The 21,703-nt window shown below is 46.6% G+C and overlaps 1 protein-coding gene across 1 annotated transcript in view; it reads right to left on the bottom strand.

The window, feature by feature from the left end:
- DNA2 (DNA replication helicase/nuclease 2) overlaps positions 1-21,119 on the bottom strand; it is a 36,211-nt gene extending 15,092 nt beyond the window's left edge. Inside the window, exons 1-13 of the mRNA XM_084751988.1 lie at positions 20,986-21,119; positions 18,249-18,431; positions 16,079-16,262; positions 14,806-14,951; positions 12,907-13,038; positions 10,198-10,417; positions 8,438-8,555; positions 7,290-7,452; positions 6,146-6,340; positions 4,848-5,078; positions 2,517-2,633; positions 2,329-2,438; positions 997-1,106 (exon numbers count right to left, since the gene is read on the bottom strand). Coding sequence (XP_084608114.1) covers positions 997-1,106; positions 2,329-2,438; positions 2,517-2,633; positions 4,848-5,078; positions 6,146-6,340; positions 7,290-7,452; positions 8,438-8,555; positions 10,198-10,417; positions 12,907-13,038; positions 14,806-14,951; positions 16,079-16,262; positions 18,249-18,431; positions 20,986-21,062 — 1,986 coding nt within the window. The 5' untranslated portion in view covers positions 21,063-21,119. The remainder of the gene's footprint in view (positions 1-996; positions 1,107-2,328; positions 2,439-2,516; positions 2,634-4,847; positions 5,079-6,145; positions 6,341-7,289; positions 7,453-8,437; positions 8,556-10,197; positions 10,418-12,906; positions 13,039-14,805; positions 14,952-16,078; positions 16,263-18,248; positions 18,432-20,985) is intronic.
- Between the last annotated feature and the right edge of the window lie 584 nt (positions 21,120-21,703).

The raw sequence follows: 21,703 nt of genomic DNA, 5'->3' as shown, positions 1-21,703 counted from the left end.
TGAGTTCTGGAACTGAATTCAGCTTACCAGGGTCACTAACAAACACTTGTTTGTTGAGTCATCTTGCCTGCCTGGGGAGGTTTTTGTTTGTTTTGTTTTTTCAAGACAGGGTTTCTCTGTGTAGCCTTGGCTGTCCTAGACTCACTTTGTAGACCAGATGGCCTCAAACTCACTGCCTGCCTCTGCCTCCCGAGTGCTGGGATTAAAGCCGTGTGCCATCACACCCGGTGGGAATTTTTATTATGCTATTACCCATGCCAATCTCAGTGATCCTGTATCCAGCAAAGACTCCACAGTGGTGTGGGTGTAGACTGTACCACCATGCCAAGTTAATTTATCACTTTTTTTTTTTTTTGCTTCACCTGCCTGGTCTGGAACTTATTATGTGGACCAGGCTGGACTGGAACTTACATATATCTATTTTCCTGCCTCTGCCTCCAAGTGCTGGGACTAAGGGTGTGAGCCACCACACCAGGCAAAATCCAGTACAATAGCTAAAGTTAACCTGTAAGCCCTGCTTGCCCCAAAACGGACATCTTCCTGGAAAGCTGGAGGCTATTTTCTTGTAAGATAACACTTAAATGAACAAGGCTGGTTGCCCCAACTGCACAGGATGTGCTTGGTTGCATGTAGGTGAGAGATACATAGGTAGGCAGTAAGGCAGGGTATATGTTTGACGCTTGTCCCCAATTGGGTGAATATGGAAAGGACATAGCTTTGTGGGTTTGGCCTTTATAGGCACCTGACTGACCTAATCCAGCACCATTCTCTGGGAACCTTGGGTATGGACCTGGAGCATGTCCATCTTCCTAGCCAGTACTAAGTAAAGCTTGCTTTGACTGCATAACTGTGGAATTGGTCTTTCTCTTTGAGGTTTTTAGGATTAACAGCAGCTGTGGTATCAAGCATCCCATACGAGGAAGGAAGGAAGGAAGGAAGGAAGGAAGGAAGGAAGGAAGGAAGGGTGTAATATGAGCGTTGGGATTCAGAGCTTACGAGAGCACATATTGTAGTGGTCTTCCCTGTCCCTGGCATCCCAACGATGAGTGTGTAGTCTTTTGAAAGAAGAACTTTCTTCATTGCTTGCCTCTGAGGCTTATTCAAACCTGTATTTCAAATAACAGAACAAAACCGAGAATATTTCATTTCAATGAGCTCTCTTTTTTAGATACAGGCTCTTGCTAACTAGATTGTGTGGCACAGGCTGGCCCTGAAATGCACCCTTGCCTCGGCCTCTCAAGTGCTCAGATTAGTGATAAGAGCCGTGTTTGGCTCATAAATTTTTATAACAAAAAGCAGGCTCTGAATATGAGTACATTCTTTCTTTCTTTTTGGTTTTGAGACAGGATTTTACCGTGTAACAACAGCCCTGGCTATCCTGGACTCACTCTGTGGACCAGGCTGGCCTCCAACTTATAGATATCTGTCTGCCTTTGCCTCCCACGTGCTGGGATTAGAGGCGTGGGTCACCACAGCCTGGCAACGGTTTGTTCTTTAAGACCAGGTCTATTATGTAGTCATGGCTGGCTCGGAACTCAGAAACTCACCGGACAAGTACTAAGACTATAGATGTGACCCACCACTGCCTGCTCTGTTACGGTGATGTTGTGCCTATAGTTTGCATACGCATATGCATGCATATTCAAATGTTTGCAGGTGCACGTGTGTGCACATTCGTGCAGAGGCCCAGGGTCGACACCAGGAGTGTTTTTCGGTCATGTTCTACCTTACTCACTGAAGCACGTAAAGCAGAGTCTCTAAATTAAACCCCAAACTCACCACTATGGGCTGGGCTGGCTCTCCAGCTTGCGCCAGGGATGCCCTGGTCTGGCCAGCTGTCATGCCCAGCCAGCATTTATGGGTGGTGGGAATCTGAACGTCACAAATGCATGGCAAGTAGTTTCTCACTGTGTGTACAGGAACAGTGTGTGCTGTACCATATGTGGAGGTCGGGGGACGACTTTCTGGAGGAGCTGGTGTTTTCCTCCCACCATTTTGAGGCAGGGTTTCTCTTATTTCGGCCACGCGCTCAAGGTCAGCTGGCTAGCCCGAGAGTGTCACGATGATTCTCCTGTCTCTACCCTTCTCCCATCTCGCCATGAGTGCTGAGGTGCAGGTGAAAGACACTGCATCCCTGTTTTTCAAATGGGTTTCAGGAATCAAACTCAGCTCGTCAGCCTTGTGTGGCAGGTCCCCTTCCCTGCTAAGGGCACTTCTCTGGCCCTATATAACTACACGTCTGGTCGATTGCTAAGCAACTGGACACTAGGCATAGTTTGTTATAAAAAGAAACAAGAAAATCAAATCAAAATTCTGGCCACGGCATACCCTTTAGAATGTTGGCCACCGTGTCCTTCGCATCGTGCGGAAGAACGGAGCTGAGGTAGGCTATAAACTGAGGTTCCCTGAAATCGATGATTAACTCTCGAAGTCTTTTGCTGCAAAGAAAAACAAAAGCGCTTTTACTAGAATCTCTAGAAAAGTGGGAAGAGAGTCAGACTCTCGCCGTCACCAACCTGGTATCCGTGTTTTCCATCAATTTAGAGAGATTTCCTAGTGGCGTACTTATATCACAATTTTTTTCTTCCCGGTCTAATCTGAACAGCGTTGTTTCCGGGAGTGTCGACAGGTTCCTAAAACAACAAAACGAAACGTTCATTTCACACGGCTGTGTGAGGCGCATGGTGCTACTGGCTAAGACCGTGAAAGAGCTGAGGGTGGGGTGTGCGTCTGTAATTCTAGCACTCGGGAGGTGGAGTTCAAGGTCTCATCAGCTACACAGCGTGTTCCAGGTCAGCCTGGACCACACATGCAAACCCAAGCGCACACCCCTAGATACACACAAAATAAATACTCGTAAAATTTTACAAAAAGTCTCTATGTGGGAAGGCACTTCTACCCCACTTCCTTATACTTTACACTTCCAAGCTGCCCACACATCTCTAACACCCCTGGGTCGCACGACACCCCACCATCATGACTGCCTGGCACCATGTTGATTTTGAGGATGCCTCTCATGATGTTATCTAGCCCGTGGTTGGAGGGACTGGCTTTCCCAAAAAGCCTTCTGAGGGGAGCACGGGGTTGAAGGAGACTATCATTAGTGTGTGTGTGTGTGTGTGTGTGTGTGTGTGTGTGTGTGTGTGTGTCAACCATCCGGCCAGCCCCCATCATTGTCTTAATTCCTGATTTCAGTATACTAACAATTGCTGAGGAGAGCTGGGAATATAACTCAGTGACAGTTTTTACCTAACATCGGTCTGGATTCAGACTCAAGCATGAGAGATAAAGGACTGGACAGTGAGGATGACAACTGCAGGCTGGGAGTGGCAGAGGTGAACAACTAACATGCATTAAAAAACAAAAACTCAGGGGGAAAAAAACCCAAAAAAACACAATATGAGTCCCGGGTGTGGTGGTGCACGCTTTTAATCCCAAGGAGAAATCCTCTCTCGGGTTGGGGTAGGGGGCACGGGGGAGAAGAACACAGTATGTTGTGTCTTACTTAGGGGTTCTATATACATTGCTCAGAACACATCATGACCATGGCAATTATATGTATGTGTGTGTGTATATACATACATACATACATATATATATATATATTTTTTTTTTGGTTTTTTTTAAGACAGGACTTCTCTGTGTAGCCTTGACTGTCCTGGACTCACTTTGTAGACCCTCAAACTCACGGCGATCGGTGTACCTCTGCCTCCCGAGTGCTAGGATTGAAGGCGTGCACCACCACTGGCACCCCGGCAATTCTTATGAAGAACAACATCTTATAAACAACAACAGTTTCAGAGGTTTAATCCATTGTGGTCATGGCAGGCATGTTAGTGGAAGAGCGGAGAGGTCTACATCTTGATCCACAGGCAACAGAAGGAGCCTGTGTGCCACATTGGGTGTAGCTTGAGCATAGCTGACCTCAAAGCTCCCCTGCACAATGACATGTTTCCTCCAACAAGGCCACACCTCCTCCAACAAGGCCACACCTCCTCCAACAAGGCCACACCCTCTAATAGTGGCCCTCCCTATGGGCCAAGCATTCAAACACAGGAGTCCATGGGGGCCGCATTGCATGCTGTGACAAAAGTCAGTTACCAAAGACGTTATATTGAGCCAAATCGTTTGAAATGTTCAGGAGGAAAATTTTCAGAGACAGGGAGCAGATTAGCAGCATGCATAACCCCAGTCCTTTGGAGGCTGAGACAGGAAGATTGAGAGTTCTGGGTCAGCATGGCTATGTAGTGAATTCCTGGCTAACCTAGACTACAAAGCAAGAGTATATATTATATAATACATATTATATAATATATCATATAATATAAAATGTATAATATAATGTGTAATATATATACATATATATAATCTTAATCTGCCCAGACTAGGGAGTGAGGGGACATGGGGGTGCGTGCTAAAAGACATGTCTCTTCTGGATCATGAAAAGCTCTAAAACTGATGACGGCTATATTTTATTTAGTTTATTAATTTTCACAGCAGTGGGGATAGAACCTAGGGTTTGTTGCTTGTTGGCAAGCCCTCTACTGTTTAGTTTCATCCTCAACCCTCTGGGTCCATCTGAATATTATCAGAAACCACACTACTGTATACACTGTTAAGTGGATGGATACATGACCTATGACTTCCCTATCGACAAAGCTGCTGCCCAAAACAGTGTGGTGGCGCACACCTGTAATCCCCATACTCTGGGAGGCAGAGGCAGGAGGATCTCTATGAGTTTGAGGCTAGCCTGGTCTACAAAGTGAATCCAGGACAGCCAAGGCTACACAGAGAAATCCTGCCTTGAAAAACCAAACCAAACAAACAAAAGGCTGTTGCCAGTGTACCTGTCTAGCAAGCAGGTTACTGCTGCTGTGTTAATCTTCTTCACGTAGCCTTTAGACAGAGCAAACAGTTTTCTCTCTTCCCCACTTAAAATAATCCTGTCACCTGCCATCAGATTGGTGGCTGGCATAGCACCATTTTTCCGTTGAAAATTATGTAAGTATTGTCCATCACAAACTCTCTTTACAGGCTCGGTCCTGACCAGGTTTCCAACGCAGTTACCATTCTCCTCCCTATGAAAACAAGACAGTTGCCACTGACATAGTATATTTGTTTTTTTCCACAATATATTTGTTTACATAGCCCACAAAAATCTCTTTTTTTTTTTTTTTGCGCGTCAAATTTATGGAGGTTTTTAACTGTTTTTTAAAATATATTTTATTAATTTATTCTTATTACATCTCAATTGTTATCCCACCGCTTGTATCCTCCCATTCCTCCCTCCCTCCCATTTTCCCCTTGCTCCCTTCCCCTATGACTGTGACTGAGGGAGACCTCTTCCCCCTGTATATGATCATAGGGTATCAAGTCTCTTCTTGGTAAAAATTCTGTTAAGTTATTGTTGTTGTTCTTGTTGTTGTGTGTGATCTGAGTGTGAGCAAGCTGCTCCTGTGAAGGTCAGGGGACAACTCTCAGGATGTAGTTCTTTCCTTCCATGATCCCAGGAATCAAACTCAGATCATCAGGCTTGGCTGCAGGGCCTTTACTCCCTGAGCAATCCTGCTGGCCTATGGCCTCTGGCAAACAATGCTAATAGCTTCTTTTTTTTTTTTCCTTAATGGTTTATACAATACACTATAATAAATGCCACTTCAACAAGCTTCTATTTGTTTTTGGATTTTTTTTAAACATAATTTTGTGTCACCTATGACAAAGTCAGGAATAAATGAAGCCACAAACACTTTTTAGAAACTGTTTGTGTGTGTGTGAGTATGTTCATGTACACATCTGTGCAGATGCAGGTACTCATTTGCTCACCTACCTGAGAAGGCCAGAAGACAACCTTGGGTGTTTTCTTAGGAACTGGTCACTTGGATTTGACACACAGCCTCTCAATGGCCTGAGGCCAGATAATTAGGCTGTGCTGGCTAGACAGGGAAGCTCCAAGACCAACCCGTCTCAGTGCCCCCGGCACTGGGCTTAGTTTTTACGTGTGCCCTCATGCCTCCAGTACTAGCACTTTACCAACCCTAAGCCCCCATGGTCCGTGTCTTTCCTCTGCTGTCATGAACTCCATATGCCACCGTACACTGCTACCTGACACAGCCCTGACACCACAGTGCACTCAGTGAACACTCACACGTCGGGAGCGGGCCTTAGCCAGATAGTCTGGTGAGTCTTTCTATTGTCTTTCGATTGTGACTCCAAGGTTAACATGAGACACCACAGGCTGAAATACTTCAAGTGTGCCAGATTCAAGTGCCTGGTTTCTTCTTGGATCTTGGACAGCATGGCTTCTGGGATGGACGTGTCACCCGCCTGCTCTTCAACTGCTCTAAAGACAAAGTTCCAATTAGAGCTAAACAGACATTTCCCTGGCAGGCTGTGAAATAAAGTTTTCCTAAACTGAGCACACACACACACTCACACGCGCGCGCACATGTGTGTGTGTATAAAACACAAACAAACAGGGCTTCATTATACAGCCCTGGGGAACTCAGATCTCCCTATCTCTGCCTCCTGAATGCTAGGATAAAGGCATTCACCACCCTGGCTTTTTTAAAAATATATTTCAACTTAGGGCATTGGATTCCCTGGAGCTGCAGTTACAGGCAGAGGTGGGGTGCCTTGTTTTGGTTTTCTGGGACAGCGTCTCAGTACGTTGCCCTAGGTGACCTGCAACTCTCTGCATAGACCTCACTGGCCTCCTATGTCCAGCAACAACTCTTGCTTCTACTCCCAAGCGCTGGGATCTCAGATGCCTATGCACACACGAATACACACAAATAAATTAAAAACAAATCAAGATGAGTGAAAATCAGACAAACCAAACACCTACACTATTCATTAAAGCAATGCGTACCTGTCATCCCAGCACTTGAGAGGCGGAGGCAGGAGGATCACAAATTCAAGGCTGCCAGGCTTGGTCTATAATAGTGACTTCTAGGACACTAGTTCAGTCGGCCCTCCCAAAGTTCAAGGTCATCTTCAGCTATATAGCAATCTTGAGACCACCAGCCTGGGCTACACGAGACCCTGTCTTAAGGGCTGGAGAGATGGCTCAGAGCTTTAAAGCACTAACTGCACTTCCAAAGGTCCTGAGTTCAATTCCCAGCAACTACATGGTGGCTCACAATCATCTCTAATGAGATCTAGTGATCTCTTCGAAGAACACTATACACATAATAAACAAACAAAGACCCTGTCTTAAAACGCTCGCGCGCGCACACAAGCGCACACGGACACACACACACACATGCACGCATTCACGCCAGCATGGTTACCTGCTATAAAGAGCGCAGTTGCCCATCTGTGTACAATATTTACAGGTTTTCTCTTCCTCGATTATTTGCGGCAAGGCAGAGAGCTGAGCCCCGTCCCTGGCAGCCGCTCTGCTCACTCGGTGCAGCAGGGAGAACGCCAGCTGGTTCCTGAGCTTTAGCAGTTCTGGGGACAGGGAAAGGTGGCTTTTCAGAAGAAGGCACAGCTTCTACCAGCCAAAGCTTCATATTTAAAAAGCAAAGTAGAGAGCTGGGCGTGATGGGGCACAAGGCAGGTGGATCTCTGTGAGCCGGAGGTCTACAGAGTGAGTCCAGGACAGCCAAGGCCACACAGAAAACCCTGTCTTGGGAGGAATAAAAATAAAAAAAGTAGAGAAGAATATGGGTATTCACCTCTGTATTGAGTAACCATAGTCATAACGTGAAGGTGTACTTCAAGGTTTTGTACACTTAATGAGTTTTGGTTCTTCCAAGATGGTTCAGTGGTTAAGAGCTCCACCTGCTCTTCCAGAGGTCCTGAGTTCAATTCCCAGCAACCACATGGTGGCTCACAGCCATCTATAATGTGATCTGATGCCCTCTTCTGCAGATAAAGCACTCATATACAATAAATAAATAAATCTTTTTAAAAAAGAATAATAAATAAAAATAAATGATAAATTTATGGGGCTGGAGAGATGGCTCAGTGGTTAAGAACATTGCCTGCTCTTCTAAAGGACCGGGGTTCAATTCCCAGCACCCACATAGCAGCTCACAACTGTCTGTAACTCCAAGATCTCACACTCTCACACCAACGCACATAAAGTTAAATAAAATGTTTATAAATAAATAAATAAATGATAAATTTATAAAGTATATAACTACAGGTTACAACTTGTAGTATGGTCTAGCAAGTAGCATGAAAGTACCACCAAACCAGGCAGTGGTGGCACACACCTTTAATCCCTGCATATTGGAGGCAGAAGCAGATGGATCTCTGTGAGTTCGAGGACAGCCTGATCTACAGAGTGAGTCCAGGACAGCCAGGGCTACACAGAGAAACTCTGTCTAGAAAAACAAAACAACAACAACAACAGCAACAAAAAGCATCAACAGAAGCTGACAGCTGGAGCAGGGTCAGAGAGGGAAAGCCAAAAAGAGAAGAGTTCAACCTCTTTTGTCCAGATGGTTGGCCGGCACAGGGTACATCTGCCCTGTCTTGAGGTAGAGAAGCCAGCCAGCTTCGGGGTCCTCTCGTCTCTCCTGGCTGAGCAGCGTGTACAGGACCACCTGTGTAAGAAAGACTGTCAAACAAACTGTGACTCGCTCTCTCCCTACCTCGTCTGGAACCAGCACATATGGAAAAGGAACAATCACCTGGTAAAGGTGACAAACCAAATTCAGTGTCAAACAAATGTAGTGGATTGGGAAATGGGGCCGTGGCTCAGTGGCAGAGTACCTGCCTAAAAACCATGAAGACAAGGAGGGAGAGAGAAAACGGTTTCCTCACCTCAACAGTTAAATAGCCGTTACGCATAACTTCCCAACTTAAATAAATGAAGCCTGAAACGCTCACAATTTACATCACTAGTCACTATGACAATTGAACAAAACTAGCAGTGACTTTCCCAAAGCAGGAATTCTCATCACTTGCTGGAGGGTTAACATTAAAAGTGTCCAGAAGAGGAAACCACTAGCTCCAACACAAATACGGCCTGCCTGCCTGGAGTGGTGGTGCATGCCTTGGAGGACCAGGATAGCCTGGTCTACATAGTGAGCCAAGTGATCTACATAATGAGCTCCAGGGTAGCCTGGTCTACATAGTGAGCTCCAGAATAGCCAGACCTAGAGACCTTGTTTGAAACAACCAAAGGGGAGAAAAATAATTTGGCAAGAGCTGGGAAAGATGGCTGAGCAGTTTAGAGTACTGACTGTCTGTGGCCAGACATGGGGGCGCACACCTTTAATCCCAGCACCCGGGAGGCAGAGGCAGGTGGATCTCTATGTTTGAGGCCAGCCTGGTCTACAAAGCAAGTTCCAGGACAGGCAGGGCTGTTAAACAGAAAAACTCTTGTCTCCAAAACCAAAACCAATCAAACAAACAAAAGACTGCTCTTCCGGAGGAACAAGCTTCAAATCAAGCACCCACATGACCACTCACAACATTAACTCCAGTTCCAGGAGATTTGATGCTTATTAAGCAGTAAGTCTGAGGATGAAAACATTGTAGGCCTCAGTTACATAGTACAGAGGCTAGAAGCTTCAAGGACTAGGGCTAGGTTAGCAGACAGAGGCAGTAAGCCTCCCAGACAATTGAAACACATGAATAAAAGTCCCTTTTCCAAGCTCTTGTACTAAACAGCTGAAGAAAACTTTCCACCGAATATATAAGTACTGATGAAACAAGCTGAGTACTCCAAACTTCAGTCACACATGAAAAAGTACAATATGAAACAAAGACACTGCCTGAGCTGGAAGAAGATAGTAAAACAGAGTTTATGATTAAAGATCCTCAACATAGGGGCTGGAGAGTTGGCTCAGAGGTTAAGAGCATGGACTGCTCTTCCAGAGGTCCTGAGTTCAATTCCCAGCAACCACATGGTGGCTCACAACCATCTATAATGTGATCTAATGCATACTCTTCCGGTATGCAGGTGTACATGCACACAGAGCACTGTATACATAATAAATAAATAAATCTTTAAAAAAAAAACAATCCTCAACATAGCTGGGCGTGGTGGTGCACACCTTTAATCCCAGCACTTGGGAAGCAAAGGCAAGCAGATCTCTGTGAGTTTGAGCCCAGCCTGGTCTACAAAGCAAGTCCAGGAGAGCCAAGGCTACACAGAGAAACCCTGTCTCGAAGAAACAAAACAAAACAAAACAAAACAAAAGACCCTCAACACTACAAATGTTTGTTTAAGAGTTATACCTGACCTCGGTGTTCAATAGAATTTGATTCTTTGCCAGTTTTAAGCTCCAGTGGCATTATCTTATATTTTGTTTTATAATCTCGATGTATTTTGACACCAACTGTAACGTCTATTTTACCCTTCAGTCCAAACCTAGGGGACCAGATGCTTTCTTCAATATCCAGTGACTTTACCACTTCAATGTTACAAGATGAACCTCTGTTGCTACCATCACTTGGCCTGAAAAGAAACACAGATGCTTAATTAGAACACAGCTCACTCCACACCTGACCACTGACTGCTACACAAGTATCTCTTCTGATTGCTGGAAGTCTTGTTTTCTAACCTATAATATTTGCATCACCTGGGAACAAGACAGAAAAGCTGCCACAGATGGGGCTGGAGAGATGGCTCAGAGGTTAAGAGTACTGGCTGCTCTTCCAAAGGTCCTAAGTTCAATTCCCAGCAACCACATGGTGGCTCACAACCATCTATAATGTGACCTGGTGGCCTCTTCTAGCATGTAGGCAGAATACTGTATAAATAATAAATAAATCTTAAACAAACAAACAAAAAACTGCCATGGTGTTTGGCAGATGATTGACTGAACTGAATCCTCCTGCTCAGGCAGCTGCTAAAAACACTGTGGCTATGACAAGTGTCGAGAATCAGTGATGTAATCAAGTACTTTCCAAAAGCATTTTAGGGCCCAAAATCATGGTGCCCACTGGAGGATGGAAAAACATAAAAGGTAAGACAAATCAAAACTGTTCTTTTTTTTTTTCTTTTTCCCACTATTTATTTATTATTATGTATACAGTGCTCTGCCTGCATATACACCTGTAGTCCAGAAGAGGGCACCAGATCCCATTATAGATGGTTGTGAGCCACCATGTGGTTGTAGAAATTGAACTCAGAACCTCTGGAAGAGCAGACAGTGCTCTTAACAGCTGAGCCATTTCTTCACTCCTCTTTTTATTTTCTTTTATTTTATTTAATGTTTTGTGGGGTTTTTTTTTTTTGAGACAGGGTTTCTCTATGTAGCCTTGGCTGTCCTGGGCTCACTCTGTAGACCAGACTGGCCTCGAACTCACAGAGATCCACCTGCCTCTGCCTTCCGAGTACTGGGACTAAAGGCATGCGCCACCACGCCTGGCTAAATCAAAACTATTCTAATAGGGCCGGGCGTGGTGGCGCACGCCTTTAATCCCAGCACTCGGGAGGCAGAGGCAGGCGGATCGCTGTGAGTTCGAGGCCAGCCTGGTCTACAAAGAGAGTCCAGGACAGCCAAGGCTACACCGAGAAACCCTGTCTCGAAAAACCAAAAAAAAAAAAAAAAACTATTCTAACAGTAAAAATTTTTTACAAAGATTTATTTATTTATACATATGAGTGTTCTATTTGCATGTATGCCTGTATAACAGAAGGCACCAGATCCCATGATAGATGGTCATAAGCCACTATGTGGTTGCTGGGTCTTGAACTCAGGACCTCTGGAAGAGCAATCAGTGCTCTTAACCGCTGAGCCATCTCTCCAGTCACAAAACAGTGAAAATTTTGCCGGGCAGTGGTGGCGCAAGCCTTTAACCCCAGCACTCAGGAGGCAGAGGCAGGCGGATTCCTATGAGTTCAAGGCCAGCCTGGTCTACAAAGTGAGTCCAGGACAGCCAAGGCTACACAGAGAAACCCTGTCTCAAAAACAAAACAAAACAAAACAAAACAAATAAAATAAAAAACATTGAAAATCTTTATGAAATGCTATTGACTAACATTAGAATGAAAATGAAATTCTCTACTCAATAGTTTTTGGTCATGAAAAGATACTACAGACAACTAACTTGTGAAAAACAATAACAACAAAATGATCAATTGTTGAAGCTTAGCCAGCCCTGGTGGTTCATCTCTTCAGTCCCAACACTCAGGAGGCAGACGAAGGGGAATTACGAATCTCTGTGAGTTCTAGGCCAGCTATAGCTATTTCAGGAAACTCTGCCTTAATTTATTTTTGTTTATGTATTTACTTTGTGTGCGCGCTTGCGTGTAAATATGTGGACCCACGAATGCTATGGCACGCATATGAAAATCAGATGACAATATTCAACTCCCACCGTGTGAAAGGAAGTGGGTTCACCAGCTGAGCCACCTTGCAGACCTACATCTCGACCTTTAAAAAGTTTTGAGGCCGGACGTGGTGGCGCACGCCTTTAATCCCAGCACTCGGGAGGCAGAGGCAGGCGGATCGCTGTGAGTTCGAGGCCAGCCTGGTCTACAAAGTGAGTCCAGGACAGCCAAGGCTACACAGAGAAATCCTGTCTCAAAAAAAATAAAATAAAATAAAAAGCTTTGAAAGCTCTGTGTACTTGAGTTTCTATGCACCAGTGTATGCAGGCGTCTTCAGGGGCCAGAATAAGGAAGGCACCAGATTCTCTGGAACGGGAATTACAGAAATTGTCTCACTTGAGTTCTGGGAACAGAACTCAGTCCTCTGTAAGTGCTCTTAACCACTGAGTCATCTCTCCAGCCCCCTTTAAACAACTTGGAATTGGCTGTGGAGAGGCAGGCAGATCTGTATGAGTTTTAGCCTAGCCTGGTCTACCAGAATTAGGCAGTAAGACCCCGTCTTAAACACGTGAAGAACAAACAAAACCCAAAAAGCTTTGAACCAATAAGCATAAATGAATCCTGTTTAAAAAAAACTGAACAGCACATCAATAAAATCCACTTCTTACAGAGAGAGCTGCACTTGAGGGAGTCGAGAGGAAGGGCCTCTACTCATGAAGTCCTCGGCCCACTTAGAAAAGGAGGGGAGATACTCCTCAACATCACATTTTATTTCATCTTGACTCACATTTAAGCGATACCTGCCAAAAAAAAAAAGGGGGGGGGGAACTGAATAAGAAAACATAAATATAATAAATATAAATGAAGAAAATATTGAAACAGGCTAATGAATGGATGTTTCCAAATGTGGTACAAGCATGCACTGGCTGCTCTTCCAGAGAACCTGAGTTCAATTCCCAGTAACCCTATGGTGGCTTATAGACATCTATAATGAGATTTGGTACCCACCTCTGGCATGCAGGGGTTCATGCAAGCAGAACACTATATAAATAATAAATAAATTTTTAAAACTTATATAAAGTAAAATCTGGGTGCGCTACACACAACTTTAATCCCAGTACTCAGAAGGCAGAGTCAGTCAGATCTCTATGAGTGAATTCCAAGCCAGCCATGTCTACAAATGGAGTTCTAGGTCAGCCACCAAGGCTACAAAGAGAAACCCTGTCTTGAAAAATCCAAACTACCTCTTTAAAAAAAAAAAAAAAAAGGCGAACTGCTTCCGAGTAAAGAAATGAACGGCTGGAGAGATGGCTCAGCAGTTCCAAGCACTTGTGGCTCTTGCAGGTACTAGAGTTTGACTCCCAGCATGCATATCTGTCTGTAAGTACAGTTCCAAGGGCTCTAACGCCTTTTCTAGCCTCTAAGGAGGCTGCACATGCACAAACATGCACCACAAATAGATTTTTGTTGTTGTTGTTTTTGGTTGAGACAGGGTTTCTGTGTAGCCTTGGCTGTCCTGGACTCACTTTGTAGACCAGGCTAGCCTCGAACTCACAGAGATCTGCCTGCCTCTGCCTCCCTCATACTGAGGTTAAAGGTGTGCGTGTCACCACACCCAGCTAACTTTTTTTTATTATTATTAAAATTAAAAACAAAACAAGACAGAAATAAGAGACAAAACCAAGTGTGCTGGTGCCAGTGGATAAGCTAAGCAGCAGGGGTGGACACTGAGGAATCACAGGTCACAGGGCAGCCTGCACAACACAGAAGTGCCAAGCCAGCCTGCTGGGCATGGCCAGCCTGACTCAAAATTACAGAAAAAAGGCAGGGAGGGAGGAGGAGAGGGAGGGAGGTGTCAGCCAGTGGGCTCAGCAGGTAAGAGCATTGGCCCCACAAGGCTGAGATCTCCGGAACCCGTGTAAATGTGGAGAAACAACTGCACAGAGCTGCCCCCATCATCACATGCTGCCCACATGTGCTTGGCCCACGTCACAGACACAAATAGACAAAAATAAAAAGCAAGATGAAGTCTAAAACCAAACAAACTCATGCACCGTAGGTAACCCAAACACTCTCGTACAGTGGGCCAGCAGGAGCCAACTCGCTGGGAGCGGGTAAGCCACCTACCCTGGATTATACAGCAGAGCAGTGGAAACGGGACGGGATGACTCAACATATACACACTTAGAAAAGGATAACACAACAGGCCAATCTTTGGGTAGGGAGCCACAAAAGTCTGCACATCATTAAAGCTGGCAAAGCCGGAAGTGAACTTTCCCTCTGCCTGATTGATTCCAAACCCAGGAAGTGCTCACTTTGTCGGTTTCTAGATCTAACCGAAAAGTAATTGTCACATGCTCTCTGAGGATGTGGCTGAGGACTGTGTAGCACAGTCTGTCTTGAGCACACGTGTAGGGTGTTTCAGTAACGTTACCCAAGAGCCCCTGTTGCCCAGAGACACCACAGGAAACTGTGAGCAGGATGGCTGAACTTCGGCTACACTCGCCATACCAAAGGGTCTCCTTCCAGAAACCTGAATGATCCAGTTACACTTCTCTGTTACTTACATTTCCTTCAAATGCCGGATTTCTTGGACAGTTTGAAAAGCAAGCTCTTGCAGCTTGTCTGGGGCAAAGCTCTCACTTATGGCTTTTTGAAAGACTTCATGGAGAATGGTACCGGTCAGCATTTGGCGAGTGGCTGGATCAGAAACCTATTAAAGCAAGTCACGTGCACATCTCATGTCAACACATTAACACAGTGATTATACACTATGAAGGCAACATGAACTAGGACAAATGTCAATACATTAGTAAAGTTTTGGGTTTTACTTGGTTTTTTTGTTTGTTTGTTTGCTTGTTTGTTTTGTGGTGGTGTTGGTTCGAGGCAGGGTTTCTCTGTGTAGCTTTGGCTGTGCTGACTCAATTTGTAGACCAGGTTGGCCTCAAACTCAGAGAGATCCGCCTGCCTCTGCCTCCCTGAGTGCTGAGATTACAGGTGTGCACCATCACACCCAGCTACAGAGTTTTTTCACTAGTTCATTTTCCCGAGCATGGATGTTTTGTCCACATGTATGTCTGCACACCACTTGCATACCTGGTGCCCCACTGTCAGCACTTAGCTGCATGCATATGTTCCTATGTGCTAAACATACTCTTTAAAAAACCCCACCCGACATCAAGGCTCTCCGTGTCTTCTGTTCTGTCTCTCTCTCAGGATCCCATTCTGTGATAGCCTTTCGCTACCTCCTCCCCATAAACCTCTGCTGTTACATCTGTTTCATGGTATGATCTCTTTGTGGCACACCTTAGCCCCAACCTGCCAAGGTACTTCTTCCTCTAAACTCTAACACTTGCCCCACGAAACTACTGCCCTGAGTTTGATTCCTGGATCCCATATTAAGAACAGCCAGCCAGGAACAGTAGCACAGCCTGACAGAAAGATTGAGACTGACAGCTTGCCTCCCATGGAGCTGTTCTTTTAAATTCTAAGAAAATTGTCCTTGAGCTTAAGAAGGGGAGGTGGGGGGGGGGGGAGCTGGACACAGTCACGCACCCCCACAAAGATTTAAGTATTGCTATTAAACGCTAAATAAAACTCTGAGGGCCACATACCTGGTCTGAGCCCCAGCACTGCAGTTACTGGGTATGTGACTCTGGGCAAGTGGCACAGCTACCAGCTCTCAGCCCACTTGCCCTCTGTAAAACAGTGAGGACTGAGTGACGTGAGTGGGGAGGGGTTCCCTAGGGGCTGACCATGCAGCTCAGCAGCAGAGCAAGGCCTTGGACACCCTCAGCACAGCAGAAGGAAGCACTCAGGAGTCTGACTGAAATTGCTTACCCTGAAGGTCTCACTCAGGACGGCTCTCCTCATGCACCGAATACTACTGGCGACGCTTGTGCCAGAGATCAGCATGTCTGGGTACAGAATCAAATACCCCGAGTCATCATCAATTACCCACGTCTTAGATGTGCGGTCTCCCTCTAAGTGAATGACGTCCCCTGGCTCCACTGGTACCGAACACCTGAAACAAGGCCAGGGTGACGTAGAAATGTATAACCTAGGTTCCCACAGATAAACACTCCCAGAAACATCAAGCATTTTATCCTAAGAACAAACATTCCTAAGCCTCTGGGTTCAAGAAAGGAAACAGAGGCCGGGCGTGGCGGCGCACGCCTTTAATCCCAGCACTCGGGAGGCAGAGGCAGGTGGATCACTGAGTTCGAGGCCAGCCTGGTCTACAAAGCGAGTCCAGGACAGCCAAGGCTAATACAGAGAGACCCTGCCTCAAAAAAAAAAAAAAAAAAAAAAAAAAAAGAAAGGAAACAGAAGCCGGGCAGTGGTGGCGCACACCTCTAATCCCAGCACTTGAGAGGCAGAGGCAGACAGATCTCTGTGAGTTCGAGGCCAGCCTTGTCTACAAAGTGAGTCCAGGATAGTCAAGGCTGCACAGAGCAACCTAGTCTTGAAACACCCCCCCAAAAAATTTTTTTCACTTAAGGGGCAGGGGGTGCTGCAGAGATATTTCTATAGTTAAGAGCATCGTCTGCCCTTGCAGAGGACCCTGGTTCAGTTCCTAGCATCCACGATTGCAGCTCACAACTGTCTATGACTCCAAGTCCAGGGCATCCAATACTCTTCCGGCCTCCAGGTACACACATGGTGTCTGAACATACAGACGAAACACTTACACACATAATGTAAATTTTTTTAAAATTTTAAATATAAATTAAAATTAAACAAATTTAGCTTGTCAATTTGGAGCACAAAAGAACTAGGATGCAGCCGGGCGTGGTGGTGCACGCCTTTAATCCCAGCCCTCGGGAGGCAGAGGCAGGCGAATCGCTGTGAGTTCGAGGCCAGCCTGGTCTACAAAGTGAGTCCAGGACAGCCAAGGCTACACAGAGAAACCCTGTCTCGAAAAAACAAAAAACAAACAAAGAACTAGGATGCTTAAGTGACGGCCACACTTTCTTTTTTTTTTTTTTTTTTTTGTTTTTGTTTTTTGTTTTTCGAGACAGGGTCTCTCTGTGTTAGCCTTGGCTGTCCTGGACTCACTTTGTAGATCAGGCTGGCCTCGAACTCACAGCGATCCGCCTGCCTCTGCCTCCCAAGTGCTGGGATTAAAGGCGTGCGCCACCACGCCCGGCTGACGGCCACACTTTCAATAAGCCAGAAAAATCTTTCTCCTTTTTAAAATGATTGTTTTATTAAATGTACATGCATGTGACTGATTGTATGCGTACCACATGCGTGCAGTGCCTAAGGAGGCCAGAGAAGGGTCTCAGATCATCTGGGACTGGAGTTACAGGGAGTTGTGAGCTGCCACGTGGATGCTCACTGGGAACCAAACCCAGGACCTCTGCAAGAGCAGAAAGTGTTCTTAATCCCTGAGCCATTCCTCAAACCTTTCTTTTTCACACCCTTAAGATTTATTCATCTCAGCTGGGCGTGGTGGCGCATGCCTTTAATCCCAGCACTCAGGAGGCAGAGGCAGGTGGATCCCTGTGAGTTTGAGGCCAGCCTGGTGTACAAAGCGAGTCCAGGACAGCCAGGGATACACACAGAGAAACCTTGTCTCGGAAAAAAAAAAAAAAAAAGACTTATTTTTCTCCTTTCTTAGTGTGTTTGTTTTGTGTGCCTGCATGGGGTGGAGGTCGTTCTGTCCTCTTCTTCTACTATGTGGTTTGAAGGTATCAAACTCTGGTTGTCAGTTTTGGTGGCACGCACCTTTCTAACTAATAACTAATTAACCCACACAAGTTGGGTTTTCAGATGACAGCCTGGAGCTGGCACTAGAGCTCAGTGGCGGAGTGTTTACCTAGCACACCCAGGCCTCGTGGAAGGTGCCATCCTCCAGGCTACCAAAATCATGCCAGGTAATCCCAGCGCTTGGGAGGTGAGTAGGTGGGCACCTAGGCTATGCGAGCGCCTGTATCCGAAAGCAAACAGAAACGGGAAAACCTCCTCCAGACCACCAAGCCATGGTTCAAAGTCAAACGCAAATCACCAGCCACTCCTCAGGATGCACAGCTCTTCGCGCTCCAGTTCCTGGGACGCGGTGATGACCAAGCGCTTTTCCTCGTTTCCTCTTTCGTTCTGCGAGGTCTCAACAGCCAGCACCAGGTACCGGTTATCCACTCCTTGGCTCAGAACTGTGTTAGGAAAGAAAGCTTCCACCTTCCTCTGAAGCCTAAAGCGTAAACACAAAAACCATCCTATCAGAGCCGTGACGTAAGCAGCAGCTTGCCTGGACTATCTAGGAGTCAATCTAGTGTTCTAGCTTTGTTTGATCAGAAAACCTTAAACTGAACAGACACACAGGGGGAGAATTCCTGTTACAGAGACTGGCGCTGGAGCTCAGTTGGCAGACTGTTTGCCAAGCATATACAAAACCCCAGGAGTCAATCTGATCCCCAGCACAGCATAAACTGTCTATGTGTGGTGGCTCATCCTTGTAATCCCAGCACGTGGGACGCAGCAAGAAAATTGCGGCATCCTTAGATACATAGGGAGTTTGGGCTAGCCTGGACTACATGAGGCACCCTTTCAAAACAAACAAAAAATGAGTCTTAGGGCTGGAGAGACGGCTCAGTAGTTAAGAGCACTGACTGCTCTTTCAGAGGTCCTGAGTTCAATTCCCAGCAACCACATGGTGGCTCACAACCATCTATAATGTGATCTGATCATACTGTATTCATAATAAATATTTTTTAAAAAATTAGTCCTAGCCAGGCGTGCTGGCATGTCCCTTTAATCCCAGCACTAGGGAGACAGAGGCAGGCAGATCTCTGAGTTCCAGGCCAGCCAGGTCTACAAAGTGAGTCCATGACAGCCAAGGCTACACAGAGAAACTCTGTCACAAAACACATAAGTACTAAGTGAAGCTGTACATGATGGCTCAAAATTATAATCCCAGGGCTTGGGAGGGTGAGGCAGGGGGGGACTACCACAAATACAGTGGTGCAAGAGATGGAAGCATCGCTGGGCGTGGTGGCGCACGCCTTTAATCCCAGCACTCGGGAGGCAGAGGCAGGCGGATCGCTGTGAGTTCGAGGCCAACCTGGTCTACAAAGTCAGTCCAGGACAGCCAAGGCTACACAGAGAAACCCAGTCTCGAAAAACAAACAAACAAACAAACAAAAAGAGATGGAAGCATGAGACACCCAAGCTGCTCTAAGTAAGAAGGCAGACTATCTGTAGAGGGTCGGTATCAAAGGGTAGAGAGCTCCCAATAGCACAAGACTGGCTTTGTCCTCTACACACTGCGACATATACTGTGACTGGTTTTTAACCTAGTAGGCAGTAATGGTTAGGATCGGGGTGGGGAGTTTGCAGGGGAGATGGTCAGTCTTCACAAACACGAGAGTACCCACCAGTTTGGACAACTCTCACAAATACCTGAACTGGCCATGAATTGACCCGCATGGCTGTTTCTTCTTGGGCCTCTAGGGCCCGCTTCTGCCTCTTACCACACAAGGTCAGCCTGGGCTACAAAAATGAGACCCTGTGTAAAACAACAGCAGCAAAACAAACACTAGGCTGGGCTACACGTCTCAGTTCAAGGCTAGCCTGGACTACCTTAAAACCTAGAAAATATTGAAACAAGTTCCTACCATCCTTGAACGCCTTTACAAAGTACAACGAAAGGGAGATATTTTGATCAGTTTTCCAAATAACTAATATACTTGGTAGGGCACAGTTGAGTGGCATAGCACCTGCTTGCCAAGCTGTGCCTGATCTCAGTCACTGATTTAAAGAGGGGGAGGGGGAGGGGGCCCGGAGAACAGCACGGGAGGTTCACTGCAATTCCTGCCAGGAGATGCCAATCATATGAATCTTTAAGCATTAGAGGGCTTAGGCCTACTGTAAATCAGTGTTGGTTCCCCTGCACCACTAAACAAATCTAGTCCAACACAGTACAGACGCAGGAAGAGGCCCTGGCCTCCCTCTCCTTGTCAGGAAAGCAAACTTGCCCCTCGGGCTCCTCAGGAAACGGTTTCCATAATCTGACCAAGTCACCAACTCTCTCCAGTTAAAAACATTAAATGCCTGCCAGGCATGGTGGCACACACCTTTGAGCCCAGCACTACGGGGGAGAGGCAAGAGGATTTCTGCGAGTTCAAGGCTAGCCGGTGTATACGGAAAGTCTCATTCAGGTCAGTCATGACTATGGAGAGACCATGCCTTCCACCTTCGCCTACCAACCTCTTCCGCTGGCTCTACAATCCGTTGTTTTGTAAATGTATCACTCAACACCTACTTAGCCTCTCGCCAAGATTTTCCTGACGTAGACGGTGACACCTAGAGGTGCTTTTGAGAGATACACTGAGCTGGAGAGATGGCTCCGTGGATGCATTGGTTTTGCAGAGGACCTAAGTTCAGTTCCCAACACTCCTCGCTTACAGCTCACCACTACTTATAACTCCAGCGCCAGGAGGTGCCTCTAAACGCAGGCACATGCACACATACCCGTAAATAACTTCTCACAAAAAGCTATCCCTGGGCCTCTCTAAAGGCGATTTCTGGCTTGAAAGCAAAGAACTTCCACAGGTGCTCCTCCGATCGCCACAATCCAAGGTATTAACGACAGTGCTAAGCAGTTGTGAAAAAGCAGCAAGCTCAAGGCCAGCGTGGACTCCACAAGACCAGCTCCAAAGGAACAGGCGGACAAGAGGAAAACCCTCCAGCTAAAGCCAGGGACGGCTGCGCGGGTCCCGCCCGCCGCCCTCCGCCCGCCCGCTCACAGCTCCACCCGCGGCGCGGCCTCCCCTCCGCCGTCCTCTTCCAGCAGCAGCAGGTCCAGCTCGTCCAGCGGCTCCATCTCTGCCGAGTCCGCCAGGAGAGGTGGCGGCGTGAAGCAGCGGCGCCGGGAACTATCTGTGGCGGGAGAGACTAGCCAGCGCGCTGCGCATGCGCAGGAGGCGTCCCGCGCGCCGAGCGGCTCCCGCGCTGTCAGCGCCGGGAAGCAGGGCGCAGGACCGGAGACGCTTTCCCGCCTTCTCCCGTCCTGGACGGGATACCTGAGTGGGCCTGCCCCGCTCCCACGCTTCTGTTTTGTTTTTTTAATTTTTTAAAAGGATTTATTTATTATTATGTATAATGTTTTGCCTGCATGTACACCTGCAGGCCAGTAGAGGGCATCACTATAGCGGGTTGTGGGCCACCATGTGGTTACTGGGAATTGAACTCAGGACCTCTGGAATAGCAGTCAGTGCTCTTAACCTCTCCAGCCCGACGCTTCTGGGTGTTAGGGGGTTTGAGACAGGGCCTCAAGTATCCCAGGCTGGCTTGGAACTCACAGCAATCCCCTGTCTTAGGCTTTCACTGTGAGCAGTTGGAGAAAACGTTGCGAGTTGGGGAGACAGCTTTGCTGGTAAAGGGGAAGGTGGGGACTGCCGATCTCGATTTTCCGGAACCCACATGATGGGTGGAGAACCAACCCCGGCAGATTATCCTCTGAGT

This window comes from Acomys minous (genome assembly GCF_964271855.1).
Source record: "Acomys minous genome assembly, chromosome: 13".
Lineage (NCBI taxonomy): Eukaryota > Metazoa > Chordata > Mammalia > Rodentia > Muridae > Acomys > Acomys minous.
The sequence above is the reverse complement of the archived record's forward strand: the minus strand, read 5'-3'. Positions and strand labels throughout refer to the sequence as shown.